Source organism: Podarcis melisellensis, assembly GCF_964234715.1.
Source record: "Podarcis melisellensis genome assembly, chromosome: 8".
NCBI lineage: Eukaryota > Metazoa > Chordata > Lepidosauria > Squamata > Lacertidae > Podarcis > Podarcis melisellensis.
In genome coordinates, this window is record NC_138540.1 from 11929737 (window position 1) to 11948082 (window position 18346).

At 48.2% G+C, this 18346-nt stretch overlaps 1 protein-coding gene across 1 annotated transcript in view; it reads left to right on the forward strand.

Moving 5' to 3' along the window:
• ALPL (alkaline phosphatase, biomineralization associated) overlaps window positions 1-18346 on the forward strand; it is a 57285-nt gene that overhangs the window by 21355 nt on the left and 17584 nt on the right. Inside the window, exons 3-6 of the mRNA XM_081923146.1 lie at window positions 435-554; window positions 2686-2801; window positions 8730-8904; window positions 13815-13990. Coding sequence (XP_081779272.1) covers window positions 435-554; window positions 2686-2801; window positions 8730-8904; window positions 13815-13990 — 587 coding nt within the window. The remainder of the gene's footprint in view (window positions 1-434; window positions 555-2685; window positions 2802-8729; window positions 8905-13814; window positions 13991-18346) is intronic.

Consider the following 18346-nt stretch of genomic DNA (forward strand, 5'->3'; position numbering starts at 1 on the left):
CCAGGGGGTTAAAATGCACCTGGGAAGAACTGGAGAGGCCCATCTTACTGGCACAGCAGCCCAGCAATCAGCCGGTTCCTGCAATCAAGACCATGTGCAAAGCAGACAGACAGCAGGAAACAGTTGTGAGCATGCCAGGCTACGCATGCCGCACATTTAAAGCGCATGGCTTTAAAGAATTCCGGGAACTGTAGTTTACTCACTACAGGGCTATGGCACCCAGTCACCTTAAAAAAACTACAGTTCCCAGGGTTCTACGGGGAACTAGGCTGTGCACTTTAAATGTGCGGTGTGCACACAGCCCCTCTTGATCTGTGGTGCAGAGCTCCTGAGGACGAATGTGGATTCTGCCTGCAATCTTTACACAAGCCCTGAAGGCGACAAGGTGCCTTATGGTCTCCAGTCACCCTCCTCTTCTTTCCTCCCAATTGCAGAGAAGGAGAAGAACCCCCGGTTCTGGCGAGAGCAGGCCCAGGAGACACTGCGGAGGGCTCTGAGCTTGCAGGAGCTCAACACGAATGTGGCCAAGAATGTCATCCTCTTCCTCGGGGACGGTGAGATCTGGGGCACGGGGCGGTGGAAGTCTGTGGGATGGGAAAGGGGGCAATAGAGGGCTTCAGACACAAAGGAGGAGGGCAGGACTTGAAGTCTCCCCAGACTGCTGCTCCCTGTTAGACCCAGATATACTTCCTCTAGAGAAGGGAATACACCCCTCCACATACTTGTTGCTGGAGTCTGTATACCTGAAGGAGCGTCTCCACCCCCATCGTTCAGCCCGGACACTGAGGTCCAGCTCCGAGGGCCTTCTGGTGTTTCCCTCACTGCAAGAAGTGAAGCTACAGGGAACCAGGCAGGGAACCAGAAGGAACCAGGCCTTCTCGGTGGTGGCTCCTGCCCTAGATACCAAACTGATAAACAACAAATTGACTTTTAGAAGACTTCTGAAGGCTTCAGCAAAGTTTTTAATAGTGGATGCTTTAAATATTTTGTTGGCAACCCAGTCAGATGGGCAGCATATCAATAATAAAATTATTACTATTATTATTATTATTGCTATAATCAAATATCATCCATTTTTTCTCCCCAAGGTTACTTTCACAAATGTGTTCACCTTTATGCAAGCTTTCTCCTCAAATAGGCTTCTTTGGGTTTTGGTGCATTGCAAAATTCTGAAAAGTTCAAATGTGGAAGGATAAATCTCCTTCGGTTCACATTTTGTTCAGGAAAGTGTGAGCTGGGTTGTGCCTCCTCGCCCTGATCCCGAGTTCTTCCCTTTTATTCTTACATGAATCATGAGAATGGAAAGCTTGAGTCAGCTTTTTTTGCTCTCCCTGTCCCTATTTGGGGCCAGATTGCCTGTCATTACCTGGCACTGAGTGAAACAGGGACTTTCCCCACGGGTCACAGTTGGCACAGGGGTGAATCCATCCGGCCTGGTTTTCCTGAATTTCTCATTTTTCCATTCTGCCTGGCTCTGAGTTCAGCCCTCCACATTTCCACATCAGTTTTACATCTACAGTCTCCCTTCCTCCCTGATACGCACTTTTTTTGCAAAGCAGTTTCTGTTGGTATACTGCCGGGGAGACGGGGGCATCACGCAGGCCCCCCAGCTGGCTCCGGACGATCACCGGTCTCCTGCGGAACAGCATCAGTCAGCCAGCGACATGAGCCTCAGATACGTTTAGAGACCCGTGCACAGCAGAGTGTGTAAATCTCCACAACGGAAGAGGCAAACAAAGATGTGCAAGCATAACATACAGCATTTTATTTAGCATAGCTCAGGAACAAAGGAAAACATGTCTGCTTGCCTTCGTGTCCAGCAAAAACAAAACAGCAGTATAGCAAAAGCAAAATACAACGGAAGTTCCCAGCAGACTGTGCTGGGAGTAAACAGGCATGTGATACACAAACGTCATGCCTGTACCCTTTTAAGGTGGAATGGAACTATATCCTAACATCCTCCCCCCCTTCCATGTAACCTGTAGTACCTGTGGTTCAACCCAATTGCAACCTCTGTACCTAAATCTTAAGTTGTTCTCTGTTAACAACCTTAGGCAACAGATCTGCAGGAATTTCGTTTCCTGGCATGTAGGACACCTGAATGAGTCCCTTCTGAATACACTCACCTGCACGATGTACCGTATTTTTTGCTCTATAAGACTCACTTTTTCCTTCCTAAAAAGTAAGGGGAAATGTGTGTGCGTCTTATGGAGCGAATGCAGGCTGCGCAGCTATCCCAGAAGCCAGAACAGCAAGAGGGATTGCTGCTTTCGCTGCGCAGAGATCCCTCTTGCTGTTCTGGCTTCTGAGATTCAGAATTTTTTTTTTCTTGTTTTCCTCCTCCAAAAACTAGGTGCGTCTTGTGGTCTGGTGCACCTTATAGAACGAAAAATACAGTAACTATATAGCTTAACAGTTTCCACTAATGTAATGCCCTTTCGATATGTTGCTTTTCACCTATTATATGTGTTTATATGCACGCTTAACATTCCGGTGTATTAATTTCCGCACACATTTCAGGGAACTGGGGAACTGTATTGCAAAATTCAAAAAAGTGCGAATTCCCAAGGTCAGCTGGGTTTTGGTTCGAGTGCAGTTTCACCAAGTATTAGGCAGGCTCATATATGCCAACTCTATGTAAAGGCCTTTCCCAGCCTTTCTCACGTGTGGTTCTTTTGACTGTAGGCATGGGAGTCCCCACGGTGACAGCGGCTCGCATCCTGAAGGGGCAGCTGAGCAACAACAATGGGGAAGAGACAGTCCTGGAAATGGACCGGTTTCCCTTTGTGGCTTTGTCCAAGGTAAGGAGACCTCTTCAGCCCTGCCTCTACTCCCATTCTCTCCTTTTGGATGGGCATCACAAAGGCTGTGGTCCTTCTTTACTTGGGTGAAGATAAGACAGAAGGTCTGCTACCCTGTGATTCTTTTTTTAAAAAATAAAATAAATCCCCCCTTTCTTTAAAACATGTGGAGCCTCGCCCTTCGATTCCAGCAAACGTATGTGGAAACTCGTAGTTAACAGATTCATGTGCGCTTAATCTCTGTGCGTTTACTCAGAGGTACGTCCCGTCATCGACTTCTGATGTTCGAGTTGTTATAAGTGTCGTTGTTTCAAGCTGCCAAAATGGCAACGCCCACTGATTGAGAGTGAACAAACCTCGAGGTTTATAAAACAGCACCAAAATATCTTCTTCTTCTTTGGCAATCCCTCGTAGCAGAGTAAGATTGTCTTCCATGAACACGGTCTTAACAGTGAGTCTGTAAGTGACTGTGGAGGCCAATTCTGGATCCACACATCCTTCCACAGAGGGGACACTGGTTTTCGGGCAGGAGTTGATCACGGTGAGGGTTTGCCAAGCACGTTTCTCCTTTTCATCCTGAGTTCAGGCGTTTTCAAAGCCCATGACACCTTTGGTAAAAGCTGTTCTCCAACTGGAGCGCTCGCAGGCCAGTGTTTTCCCATTGTCGGTGTTTATACTACATTTTTAAGATTTGCCTTGAGAGTCTTTAAACTCTTTTGTTGACCACCAGCATTACGCTTTCCATTTTTAAGTTTGGAATAGAGCAGTTGCTTTGGAAGGTGATAATCAGGCATCCACACAACTTGACCAGTCCAACAAAGTTGATGTTGAAGAACCGTTGCTTCGACACTGGTGATTTTTGCATTAGTTTGCCTGTCTTCCCAAGTGATGTGTACAATTTTTTGGAGACACCATTGACAGAAACTTTCAAGGAGTCGGAGATGGCGTTTATAAGTGGTCCATGTTTCACAAGCATACAGTAAGGTTGGTAGTACAATAGCTTTGCAAACAAGCATTTTGGTTTCCCTGCGAATGTCGCAGTCCTCAAACACTCTGCACTGCAACTGGGAGAAAGCTGCACTCGCCGAGCTCAGGCGATGCTGGATTTCGGCACCAAAATATATTAAATGGTGGAAGGAAACACCCGAAGCATCCCAGTGAAGAATGGTAGTGCTCTGTGGTCATGGAACACTGACCAACTTCTGCAGGAAATTTAGGAACAAAAACAAGACCCTTGGTCCATCTAGCCCAGCCATGCCTACACTGACTGGCAGAAGCTCTCTCCAAGGTTTCAAGCAGAGAGCCTTTGCCCAGTCCTGCCTTTTGGGGACTGAACCTGGGAAACGCAAAGCAGTTGCTCCATTGCAGAGGAGGGTGCCAGGTGGTCTGAGGCTGATTTAAATGATCAAGCCGGTCCTTCAAGAGGGGCTGTGATGCCAAGAGACATACTGATGGGGATATTGTAAAACAAAATTCACAGTGCTTGCTGAGCCTGGGTGTAGCCTAAAGCCAGTGCCCAGGCTGGCAAACTTGTACGCAGAGCAGATTCACGTGGCAAGAGCAATGTGGGGTATTCTCTCCTTGCCCCATTTCTAGGGATGTAGGGACGCAGGTGGTGCCAGTGGCGTAGCGTGGGTTGTCAGCACCCGGGGCAAGGCAAGTAATTTGCGCCCCCTAACCCATGGATTTGCACCCCCTAACCTGTAGATTTGCACCCCCTAACCCTAACCCCCAGATGTTGCGCCCGGTGCGCCCGGCCTCCCCTGCACCCCCCACGCTATGCCACTGGGTGACGCTGTGGGTTAAACCACAGAACCTAGGACTTGCCGATCAGAAGGTCGGCGGTTCGAATCCCCGCGACGAGGTGAACTCCCGTTGCTCAGTCCCTGCTCCTGCCAACCTAGCAGTTCAAAAGCACGTCAAAGTGCAAGTAGATAAATAGGTACCGCTCTGGCAGGAAGGTAAACGGCGTTTCCGTTCGCTGCTCTGGTTCACCAGAAGTGGCTTAGTCATGCTGGCCACATGACCCGGAAGCTGTACGCCGGCTCCCTCGGCCAACAATGGTCAGGGGTCCCTTTACCTTTACCTTTGAAGGAGGCACCAATTTCCTTTCTTTCTGAAATTGTTTTTATTAAGTTTTCCAAAATTTCACACATAATAAAAACTCCCTCCCCTGACTTCCCAGCCCCTTTTCCATGGTGTTTCTATTTTTCTCCCTCTGAACCTTAACAAAACTACTATAACATTTAACCCCTCCTGTTGCTCATAGTTCAAATCCTGCTCACGGGTCCAGCCCCCGGACAGCTCCCCCCTCAGACGACATCTGGAAGCTGACCCTTTCCAGAGCAACTCCTTAAGTGCTTCCCTGTGACAAAAACAAACAGAGCAAATTCCTCCCTGCCCCAGCTTGGAATCTGCCTTCTGTTTTGGCCCGTCTTGTGGCGGATGCATTCACATTTTTGGTAGACCACCCCTTGTGCCCTGGCGGGGTGACTCTGGTCAACCGGCTGCGAGTTCTTCTTAAAAAAAAGAAGAAGAAGGAACACAAGAACAAATTGCACAGGATTCCCTGCGCCGATGCTATTCCGGGCTCTTCTTAATGGGATTCTCAAGTAATTTGTGAGCATTAAAGAAGAAAACAAGGTAGGCATATAGCCCCTGCCAGTCAGTGCAGGCAATACTGAGCTAGGCAATACTGGGCAGAGGTGCTGATCCAGGCAATACTGGGCAGAGGTGCTGATCCATCAGCTTCCTAGAGTAAGCTACAGTACCAGTGCCAGCAGCTAGATGCAGGCAAGCTGTTTGTGTGCTCCCTTAAAACACGTTTATTAGCGAGAGAGCCCCGTGGATCATAACAGGACCTACCTCTGAGCGAGTGTGCCCAGGATCTCACAACTGGGTCATTTTCACAGCCCCCCATTAAGGGACCGTCCCAACTGCCTGCAGCAAGGAGCCCCTTCAGCGAATTTGTGGGCTGGATCAAGAAAACATTCTGTTTGCACAGACCTAGAGTCAATATGTTTTCCTGGACGAACGCTGCGTTCCAGTGTTCTGAGAGGCCGAACGGCATTCTTCCTCCCAGACTCAAGAAACTCTGTTTATTCCCCCTGATCATCACCAGTGATCTTCATTTTCTTATTCAGGAAGCTTAAAAAGGCCCCCCAAGTAAGATGCTCCGTCCGGTCAACTTGTTTTTGTCATTCCCTGCCTGCTCTGGGCCAAGTGGGGGAAAGTCCAAACTTCATATGGGCAGGCCTCCAAGGGATACCGTATTTTTTGCTCTATAAGACTCACTTTTTCCCTCCTAAAAAGTAAGGGGAAATGTGTGTGCGTCTTATGGAGCGAATGCAGGCTGCGCAGCTATCCCAGAAGCCAGAACAGCAAGAGGGATTGCTGCTTTCACTGCGCAGCGATCCCTCTTGCTGTTCTGGCTTCTGGGATTCAGAATATTTTTTTTTCTTGTTTTCCTCCTCCAAAAACTAGGTGTGTCTTGTGGTCTGGTGCGTCTTATAGAGCGAAAAATACGGTAACTATATAGCTTAACAGTTTCCACTAATGTAATGCCCTTTCGAAATGTTGCTTTTCACCTATTATATGTGTTTATATGCACGCTTAACATTCCGGTGTATTAATTTCTGCACACATTTCAGGGAACTGGGGAACTGCATTGCAAAATTCAGAAAAGTGCAAATTCCCAAGATCAGCTGGGTTTTGGTTCGAGTGCAGTTTCACCCAGAAGCCAGAACAGCAAGAGGGATTGCTGCTTTCACTGCGCAGCGATCCCTCTTGCTGTTCTGGCTTCTGAGATTCAGAATATTTCCTCCCACCCACTTTCCTTTCCCTTTCTGTCACCAACTTTCCCTCCTCCATCTCTCCCCTCTCACCCTTCTCTCCATCTCCCCAGGCTGTCAGGGGAACGATGTGCATTGCTGCTGCCACAAAGGACTGTACTGATTGCTTGCAGAGGGATTTTGAAATTAGGCCGGGGCCACATAAAACTAGGTCAATGTGCCGCAGGTCTCCTCCCCTGCCCATAGAGCTTGTTTGCACCCATATTCCACCCCAATGCTCTAGGCAGCTTCGCACCCCAGCCCAGCAGGCAAGCCCTCTGCCAACTGCAGCTAAGGTTGCTTCAGTTCCCCAGGTATTTTAAATTTGCGCTACGACATTTTAAACTGCTCTGCCGCCAATGTGAGGACTGAGGCAACAAACATCCGACCTGCATTCTATTCAATTGTTGTTGTTTTTTGTCTTTTCTCCTAACAAATTGGTCCTTTCCCCTCTATTTGACAGTAGCATAGCTTTCAACTTTTCCCTTTTCTTGTGAGGAATCCTATTTGGAATAAGGGAATTTCCCTTTAAAAAAGGGAAACGTTGACAGCTATGGACAGTAGTCATGCTGGCTATTTTTCAAAAAATGTTTTAGTGAGTTATAATGTATGTTTAACTCATGTGTAATGTTTTATTATGTTTTTATATATGTTGGAAGCCGCCCAGAGTGGCTGGGACAACCCAGTCAGATGGGCAGGGTATAAACAAACAAACAAACAAACAAACATAATTATTAAATCTATATGTTTAATTCTATTTATGTTTAATTGTTTTTTTAATGAGTGCTTTCTCCCCACCTCGATGTTTTAGCTGCCTCTACTTTTTAGCTGTCAGCCAACTTGAGTTCCTGTCACAGAAAAAGCCAGGATATAAATAATAATAATAATAATAATAATAATAATAATAATAATAATAATTGAAATATACTCAGAGTCGCAAAGTGATTTCATGCTCTTTATTCAGCTCATAGTGGTGAGGAGGAATGAATGAAAGTCCCCTCAAAGTATCTGCTTTATATACATTATTTACACAATGGGCTGCGACTGGCTAATTCTGGAATTCTACTATAAGTCAACCAGGTTGTGGATTCACTTCTATCTGGAGCATGATTGGGTGGTTCCTGCCAACCAATCATACTGCTGCATTGTTCTAAGACCAATCAGACTGCTGCATTCTGAATCCTATTGTTCTAGGACCAATCAGAATGCTGCCTTTTGGATCCTATTGTTCTAGGACCAATCAGACTGCTGCAGTTTGGATCATATTCAACTCAGTACATCATCATCATCATCATCATCATCATCATCATCATCATATTGACAGAAGCTCCAGGGGGCAACTGCTGCTGCCAGCGATGGGGCTGATCCTGCCTCAGAGCCTTATTTTAGGCATTCTCTCAGGGATTAGCTCACAGCTTGGGCAGCAGCGGCAGGAGAAATGTATGGGGGGGAGGAGAGAAAACTCATCCTCTCCATCACAATCTGCTCTACCATGTTCAAACTCTTTATTATTATTATTATTATTTCATTAGGTAACAATTACACGCTGCTTGATTTTAGGCCCTCCTCAAAGCAGTTGGAAGGATAAACTCATCCATAAGAAAAACCAGCAACGATCATTTAAAGCTTTTGAAAAGTTAAAATAACGATTGACTGAAAAAAAACAGATTAAAACTCGCGTCAACTTTCTAAACGTCTGGGTGGGCTCGTCTAAAGAAAAATGTTTTTAGCAAGCGCCAAAAAGAGCACAGCAAAGGGGCCTACTAGATATCAAGGGGCAGGGAGTTCCAAAGTGCCCTTTTTTTACTTTTCATTTTTACAAATGCGGAACGGGTTTATGTGGCCCCTGTAAAGGTAAAGGGACCCCTGACCATTAGGTCCAGTTGTGAACGACTCTGGGGTTGCAGTGCTCATCTCGCTTTACTGGCCGAGGGAGCCGGTGTACAGCTTCCGGGTCACGTGTCCAGCATGACTAAGCCGCTTCTGGCGAACCAGAGCAGCGCACAGAAACGCCGTTTACCTTCCCGCCAGAGTGGTACCTATTTATCTACTTGCACTTCATGCTTTCAAACTGCCCTTCTGCCATTGCTCCACGCAGACGTACAACACCAACGCCCAGGTCCCAGATAGCGCTGGCACAGCCACGGCTTACCTGTGTGGGGTGAAGGCCAACGAGGGGACGCTGGGGGTCAGCGCGGCTGTGACGAGGTCCCAGTGCAACACCACGGCGGGGAACGAGGTGACCTCTATCCTCAAATGGGCGAAGGCAGCAGGTGAGTGGGACAATGGGTCCAAAATCAGGGGTGTCTAGTGGCTCCTTTTACTGCCAGAGTTGGGTGAAAAGGTATTTATTTATTTTAAAACCACTTGCTGTTTGGGAGCAACCTTGTTTGTGTGCCCTCTGAATGCAAAAGTGAAAAGTTACTGGTGCTTTTCGGGGGGCAGGGACAGAGCCTCTGTTTTGCAGGCAGCAGGTTGCAGGTTCAATCACGGGGGGCTAGATTCCCAGAGAGCAGCTGCTTGTCAATGTCAGAGAAACTGATCTAGATGAGTCAGTGGCCTGACTTGATCCAAGGCAGCTTCCTATGTTCCCAGACTCTCCAAGTCTGGGATTTTCCAGGGACAGTCCCAGATTTACAGAAGCCGTCCTGGTTTCTAATTTGATCCTGGAATGTGCCACTTTTCCTTAGGACGTCCCTATTTTCATCAGAGAAATGTTGGTGGGTATGGAGTTACACGACCCCCGAGCCAAGGAGATAAGTAACTATACAGTGGTACCTTGGAAGTCGAATGGAATGCGTTCCGGAAGTCCGTTTGACTTCCAAAATGTTCGGAAATGAAGGCATGGCTTCTGATTGGCTGCAGGAAGCTCCTGCAGCCAATTGGAAGCTGCGTCAGATGTTCGGGTTCCAAAGAACGTTCACAAACTGGAACACTCACTTGTTTGGGAGCTAAAACGTTTGAGTTGCAAGGCGTTCGTCAACCAAGGTACGATTGTACAACCTTCAGAAGACAAGTTTTTTTAATGTTTAAAGTTTTATCATGTTTTTATATATGTTGGAAGCCTCCCAGAGTGGCTGGGGCAACCCATTTAGATGGATGACATATAAATATTATTGTTATTACGGCATAAAGGTAAAGGGACCCCTGACCATTAGGTCCAGTCGTGGCCGACTCTGGGGTTGCTCATCCCGCTTTCTTGGCCGAGGGAGCCGGCGTGCAGCTTCCCGGTCATGTGGCCAGCATGACAAAGCCGCTTCTGGCGAACCAGAGCAGCGCACGAAAACGCCGTTTACCTTCCCGCCAGAGCGATACCAATTTATCTACTTGCACTTTGACGTGCTTTTGAACTGCTAGGTTGGCAGGAGCAGGGACTATTTTGATCGGAGAAATGTTGGAGGTTATGTGTTCCTGTTTAAGCCAGCCCTTCCTTCTGAACCATGAGGAGTAGAATTTTGATTTTTTTTTTTAAAGGAAGGACCGTAGCTCAGTAGGAGGAGGGACACAGTCCACAGTCTACATAAAGAGGCCTGGAAGATCACATCTGGCGATCTAAGGCTTCCCCACCCCTGTTAACATCCTAATAATAAATTTGGTTTATTACTCACCCTTCACCCTAAGGCCCCAGGGCAGGTCATAACAATTCAAAATGCAGCAGCTTTGAAACACATTGCAAGAGTAAAGCTCGCTGGTTGATAAGGCATTTTGAAAATCGTGGGCTTTGAGAGATAAATGCCTGCTTATTATTCCGTTAACAGCACAATCAAGAGCAAGTACCTCAAAATTAAATGTGGCTTTTTTCCAAGGGCACAGAAGATGGCAGCTTAGGCTTCGCTGTTATCTGCGCTTTTGAGACAAGGCCTGGCTTTTATCAATACGTTTTAAAAAATCCATTTGTTCAATATGGGGCTTCAGTGAAAAGGTGCTGGAATTTTCCACTTTTCTCCCCAAATGGGGGAATCATTTTTATTTGTGGGTCTTTCCAGATCCAGAGCTGAACGTTGGGTTTTGCTCTCATTCTCGTGTGAAAATAGGTGGGCTTTTTTTTTAAACCGCCAAGCAAAAGTTTCCTCTTAAAACTTCACTTAGTAACAGATCGCAGATAGCTTTCTGGAAGGGTGTCAGAATACTTTAACCACAATAAGTGCATTGTCCGGGACAAGAGCTGGACTTGAGACTGGTTTGATACGCAAGCAAAACAGAATCTTCGTGTCCAAGTTTTCGCAGCATTGGAGAGAAGGGCTGTATTAAAAGCCCAGTGGCAAAGCACATCTATTTGCACATGGAAGGTACCTGGTTTAATCCTTAAATTGCTTGATAGGCCTGGAAACGGCTATCTGGTTGCTACGAGCAGGTGGTGCTGTGGGTTAAACCACAGAGCCTAGGGCTTGCCGATCAGAAGGTTGGCAGTTCGAATCCCCGCGACGGGGTGAGCTCCCGTTGCTCAGTCCCTGCTCCTGCCAACCTAGCAGTTCGAAAGCACGTCAAAGTGCAAGTAGATAAATAGGTACCACTCCAGCGGGAAGGTAAACGGTGTTTCCGTGTGCTGCTCTGGTTCGCCAGAAGTGGCTTAGTCATGCTGGCCACATGATCCGGAAGCTGTACGCCGGCTCCCTCGGCCAATAAAGCAAGATGAGCACCGCAACCCCAGAGTCGGCCACGACTGGACCTAATGGTCAGGGGTCCAGGATGGCTAAGCTTTGCCTTTGTGGTTGGAGGCAGCCGTGCTTCCAAATACCAGTTTCTGCTGGAAGCCACAGGAGGGGAGAGAGGGCTCTTGTGCTCATTTGGGTCCTGTTTGTTGGTTTCTCCTTGGGGCATCTGGGTGATCCCTCTGGGATCAGCACACTGGACTACATGAGCCATTGGCCTGATCCAGCAGCCAGGCTCCCCATTCATTCTTAACAGGAAGGAGCGTCTCCACCCCCATTGTTCTGCCCGGACACTGAGGTCCAATGCCGAGGGCCTTCTGGCAGTTCCCCCAACAGGGAACCAAGCAGAGGGCCTTCTCGGTAGTGGCCCCCGCCCTGTGGAATGCCCTCCCACCAGATGTCAAAGAGAAAAACAACTTCCAGACTTTCAGAAGACATCTGAAGGCAGCCCTCTTTAGGCAAGCTTTTAATGTTTAATAGGTTATTGTATTTTAATATTCTGTTGGGAGCCACCCAGAGTGGCTGGGGAAACCCAGCCAGATGGGCAGGGTATAAATAATAAATTATTATTGTTGTTGTTTAGTCGTTTAGTCATGTCCGACTCTTTGTGACCACCTGGACCAGAGCACGCCAGGCACTCCTGTCTTCCACTGCCTCCCGCAGTTTGGTCAAACTCATGCTGGTAGCTTCGAGAACACTATCCAACCATCTCGTCCTCTGTCGTCCCCTTCTCCTTGTGCCCTTCATCTTTCCCAACATCAGGGTCTTTTCCAGGCAGTCTTCTCTTCTCATGAGGTGGCCAAAGTACTGGAGCCTCAGCTTCACAATCTGTCCTTCCAGTGAGCACTCAGGGCTGATTTCCTTCAGAATGGATAGGTTTGTTCTTCTTGCAGTCCATGGGACTCTCAAGAGCCTCCTCCAGCACCATAATTCAAAAGCACAAATTCTTCGGCGATCAGCCTTCTTTATGGTCCAGCTTATTATATTATTATAATATTATTATATTATTATTATATTATTGTTATAACAGTCTAAGGCAGCTTCCAGCACCCCTGGACTGCATCCCCTGGTAAGTACCAGGAGCATCTGAGCAGATACAGGAGGGCCCTGGATTGACCCTCTCCAGGTGAGGCTGGGAATATCTCCTGCCTGAAATGAGCGTAGCACAAGAATCATAGAGTTGGAATCATAGAGCACAAGAATCATAGAGTTGGAAGGGACCCTGACGATCATCTATCAGTGTTTCCCAAACTTGGGTCTCCAGCTGTTTTCGGACTACAATTCCCATCATCCCTGACCAGTGGTCTTGCTAGCTAGGAATGATGGGAGTTGTAGTCCAAAAAAACAGCTGGAGACCCAAGTTTGGGAAATGCTGAATTCCAGTCCACCCTCTGCAATGCAGGAATAGACAGCTGGCCCTTATGGGGATTGAACCTGCAACCTCTGCGTTACATCTGTTCATGATAGAAAATGTGTGTGATTATACATATATGAGAAAAATTCCACCAGGATATTTATAAAACGGGAAGCGCTAAGTCACGCTGCTCAAAGAAGCGGCCCTCTTTATCGTCGCCGCTGAAATGTTTTGGAGGAGCCAAAGGCTCTGATCCTTCCTGTTGTTGTTGTTGTTTTAAATGAATAAACAGATGGAAAATGCCAAGAAAACATTGCTTTTGAAAAATGCATTCTGTTGATGCTAAAAAAACAACAACCAATCCAACGTTTTGGACCTGAGTCCATAGTTAAATGTCTGAAGAGGAACCTGTTTGATCGCTGTCCTTTCATGGCCCAGCTGGTTTGAGTGGCCTCGGTGGTCACACTGTGATTTTGGGGTGTGTGGGCTGGAACGAAATCAGATCAAAGCCTGACATTTGCAGGTGCCCACACTCGGAACCTCTCTGCCCACTTTTTCTCTCTTTCTGCCAAACAGAGCGCCTCTTTCCATGGATCAGCTGGAAACCGCGATTAAAAATAAACCCTCGGGTTCCCCCTCGACGGGTGTGTGTGCCCCCAGCTCCAGTTACAAAGGGGTCTTGTGCCTGGCCTTGCCTTTCTCCATGCTGCCCCCATGGGGCTGGTGCAGAGAGACAGTGGGGGAGAAAGAAGGAAGGGCGAAAAGCGAAGGGATGATCTGGAGGAGACACAGAGCGCAGTTGTTCTGCTTGTTCTCCGTGGGCTCCGAGGGACAGGCGAGGAGAGCCAAAAATCACTCTCGGCGAGATGATTAACTCCGCAGAGCGGAACAATGTTTAACCGGCTGTGTCGATAGACAGAATAATGTGTTTTCAGCAGCACGGTTTGACCCCGTTGCATGCCCAAGATGTGAGAGGGGTCATTTAGCTTGGGAGGAGAGGGGAGGGAGTTTGGTGGCGTCTTGCCCAGAAGGGTTTTTTTGTGAGCTTGGCTTCTGTGCCTGCTGAGTTTTGCCAAAGTTCATGCCGTCGGCCCTGGAAAGCCTCAACCTCCAGGCCTCCAGGATGAAGAGCGCATCTTTGCCTTGACGGTGTGCTTCCTTTGCTCTCTGATCCCAGGCAAATCTGTGGGCATCGTCACGACAACGCGGGTCAACCATGCCACGCCGAGCGCGGCCTATGCGCACTCTGCCGACCGGGACTGGTACTCCGACAACGAGATGCCCCCTGAGGCCATTCAGCAGGGCTGCAAAGACATCGCACACCAGCTTTTCGAAAACATCCCAGACATTGAGGTGAGCGCGGGTCAGCCGAGAACAGCTGTGGGACGGTTTTAATATAAGAGGGGAAGAAGGGGAATAAAGAGTGGACAGGGCGGAGGGGACCTGGATAGCCCTGTTGGTTAGAGCATGGTTCTGATAACTCCAAGGTTGCAGATTTGATCCCCATATGAGAGAGCTGCATATTTCTGTATTGCAGGGGATTGGATCCTTAGCAGTGCTTTTTTGGGGGGGGGACATGGGGGTATGCATACCCTTAAACAATTTGTGAATCTACGTTTGGCCTCATTGAGGGGCAGTATTTCAATATGAGTTGGAAAATGAGTAGGAAAATAGGGACGCGGGTGGCGCTGTGGGTTAAACCACTGAGCCTAGGGCTTGCCGATCAGAAGGCTGGTGGTTCGAATCCCCGCGACGGGGTGAACTCCCGTTGCTCAGTCCCTTCTCTTGCCAACCTAGCAGTTCGAAAGCACGTCAAAGTGCAAGTAGATAAATAGGTACCGCTCTGGCAGGAAGGTAAATAGTGTTTCCGTGCGCTGTTCTGGTTTGCCAGAAGCGGCTTAGTCATGCTGGCCACATGACCTGGAAGCTCCCTCGGCCAATAAAGCAAGATGAGTGCTGCAACCCCAGACTGGACCTAACGGTCAGGGGTCCCTTTACCTTTACCTTTTTAGGAAAGTGAGAGTACGCCCAAACAATTTTATTTTACTTTTTAAGAAAAAAGCACTGATCCTCAGGGTCCCTTATTTTCAAATCTGTAAGTTGACAGCTTTGCCTGGGTGTGACCTTGAGCTAGTCCCTGCCTCTCAGCCTAACCTACCTCGCAGGATGGCTGTTGCGGGGATTAAACAAGGAGAGGCAGAATGATATACAGTCATACCTCATGTTACGTTTGCTTCATGTTACGTTTTTTCAGGTTGCGTCCCACGGTGACCTGGGTTACTTCCGGGTTTCACTGCTCGCGCATGCACAGTAGCACTAAATCATGCTTCACGCATGTGCACAAGCACCAAATCACGCTGCTCACCTGTGCAGATACGGTGCTTCAGGTTGCGGGCTTTTCATGTTGCGAACGTGCCTCTGGAACGGATCCCGTTCGCAACCAGAGGTACCACTGTACACCACTTGGAGCTCCTTGTCAGGAATAGACGGGATGGAAATGCAGCAAATGAAGGAATTTGGGCCCTTGGATTAATAATAATAATAATAATAATAATTTTATTATTTATACCCCACCCATCTGGCTGGGTTTCCCCAGCCCTGTCCCTAGGGCCCACCCCTCAATGGTCTTCTCCCTGAATGTTTTTGCCTGACTGGTACCTGTCCCTGGACTCAGATAATGCCTCTTGCCTGCATGAATGGAGGCCAGAGAGGGATGCGTGGAAACTAGCCTACTGCGCGAAGGGAAAAATTCACATCCATTGCTCCACCTGCTTTTGCCCCACCCCTGGCCACCCCCCCCCCAGAAGGCAATGCATCCCTTGGGGTTTCTAAAGGCTCCCCACCCCTGAGATGAGCAGTCCATTTAGCTCCCAGCACTGTCTCCTGGGACTGCAGAACGGCTCAGGCTCTGCCGCAAGCCTAATAATTATTCTACTTTGTGCAGAATGTACTATGCCGTACGTGGAAAACCACGGCCCTTCCTCGGGCGTTACTCTCGCTCTCTAGTTTCGGTAGCAAGCAGTTATTTTGGAGAGCAAGGTGGGTGGGTGTGAGAGGGACACAAAAGGGAGGATCCAGCTCTGAGTGGATTTATTGCATTTTCAGTCCTGCTCCAAGGAGATCAGGGCGACTGAAAACGGCCTCCCTAACCCCATGTTATCCTCAGGCTGAGTTCAGGGGTCACATGACCTCGTGGGAAACCTTTCCAGGGTCACATGACAGTGGTGCATAAGTGGGCGGAGCAATAGATGTGAATCTTACATTTGCAGCCTTGGATGAGATGCTCCCTAATGCGTACTTCTCGAAGCAATATTTGAAGCACAGCAGTCCTTCAAAGTTCACACTTCTCCAGATTTTGCAAGGCACTTCTACAATCAAACAATATGCACATCGATGCCTGTATTTGGGGAAATTGCTTGCAGAACCATGTTTATTATTATGATTATGATTATACTGATGAATTTTCACAAAGATTGAAACAACCACAGCTCAAATTGCTGTGGAGATGTGGAGATCTGAATTGAAGACTGGAAATTTAGAAAGCCAGGGAACCGGAAAACTGACAGAATATTTAATCCCTGCCCCCAGCTCCCCTCAGATCTTTCATTTGGGGGGTGGGGGGGAAAAGCTGCTCCCTGCCTTCTTTCTCTCAACGCTTCATGGTGCATTGTACGTATACAAATTGAAATTGGTTAAAGCATGAGGAGTCTTACAGCAACAACAAAAATCTTTCTTTTTAAAAAGGAAACTCCTTAAATTAGAGATTGTGGGCTGAATTACCATCTAATGACTTGGCTGGGTCTTGGGAGAAAAACCTCTCTGTCTGTCTGTCTTGCAATGAACTAAAAAACAGAATCACCCATCCCACAACATTCACAGAAAAACTTCCTGTTACTTTCAGGCAAATGTGGTTTTTCTTCTTCTTCTTCCTCCTCCTCCTCCTCCTCCTCCTCCTCCTCCTCCTCCTCCTCCTCCTCCTCCTCTTCTTCTTCTTCTTCTTCTTCTTCTTCTTCTTCTTCTTCTTCTTCTTCTTCTTCTTCTTCTTCTTCTTCTCTCCTCCTCCTCCTCCTCCTCCTCCTCCTCCTCCTCCTCCTCCTCCTTCTTCTTCTCCTCCTCCTCCTCCTCCTCTCCTCCTCCTCCTCCTCCTCCTCCTCCTCCTCCTCCTCCTCCTCCTCCTCTTCTTCTTCTTCTTCTTCTTCTTCTTCTTCTTCTTCTTCTTCTTCTTCTTCTTTCCCTTGCATTGCAACTTTCTTTTCAAATCTTGGAAGTTAAACCAAGAAGCGGTTTGTCTCCCTGTGAGTCACAATGTTTCCTCGGTTGTGCATAAAGGATCATCTTTCCGCCCTTGAACCCTGCTCTTGTGGAAGATACACTACTGCTGTCCTGATTTCGTTCCCTTTTATTGAAAGCTAAAATCTCTAGCCCAGATGGCTAGAGGGGTGGGCTGTAGAAAAGTTGAGGAATCAGGTGACAGCCCTATGTTTTATCAGTTGCACAGATATTTCATCTGGAAGGAGCATGGGAAAGGAATTTGGTCCGGGATCTGTACTTCCCGAAAGAATAAACACACCTAATCGCAGCTACTCTTCAAAAGCCCCCTTCTCTGTATTTTGCAATGCCAAATGTTCCTGCTGGATAAAAGTTTATATTGAAGGGAAATGCATTAGTGGAAAGGACATACCAAAATCTGCTGGCAAACATTAGGGGTAATTGCATGGGGGAAAAGTGTAGCCTAGGAGAAATTTGCATTCGGATACTGGCAAAATTTCCCCGGGGACGTTGACGAAAAACTGCAAAGCGGTGTGAGAATGTGGAGAAGCGGAGATTGGGAAAACGAGGAAAACCCCAAATGGGTGACTTCATCTATTCCTTGCCTGGAACAACAGCCAGGCTCTTGGCTGGCTGAGAAGGATAGGCCGAGGTTAGAAGCTTTTGGCGTTTTCCAAGCAGCTGATTTAACTATGCAGATCAGCTCAAAGAAAGCTTTCAGTGCTGCGAGTGGAAAAGTAGTGCGAATCAGCGGCTCTGAGGGGGGCGAGAGGGGAGGCCCTTGGAAATGCAACCCAAGAAAGTCTCTGGTAGTGCAGACCCTTCCTCCTCCTCCTTCATGCTGGACCAGAGAGCCTGAATTGTGTCTCTGTTTCCCACAACAGCTGTTCTCGTCCTCTGCCTTGCAACCCAAAAAGGCGAGAGAACGCGAGGGAGCAGGGTGGCCTCTTCCAGTCCCTGCCTGCACCTGGCACTAGGGCAATGGGCCCCTGTTGCTATTCAGGCCCACTCTCTCAAGCACCCAGCCAGCAGCCCCCACCTCCCCGGCCCGTTTTCCCCAAACACAGGAAGCTGGCAAGGGCGAGAGAGTGCCAGGAGGTCAGAGGGCACCTCTCTGCAGATGCATTCGACGTTCAGGGTGAAGAGAAGCTTGAAAGATGCGCCGTGGTGTCGTGCGCTGATCTGTTATCTGGGCCATTGTAGCAGAGCGCATCGGTTGCATCGTCACAGCAGGGTACCCAATGCCAGCTGGCACAGCTTGCCCAAAGGAACAATCAATGCTTATTGTCTCAGGCAGTGGGCACAGCAGGAGGGGACACAGCTCCCCCTGGTGGTGGAATGAGGTCAGCAGCGCCTAGAGGCGATGCTGATGTCTCTGTGGGCCGATGTTCACACTGGAGGTTCTGCGGGCAGCAATGGAGGCGTTGGATGACGGGCTGT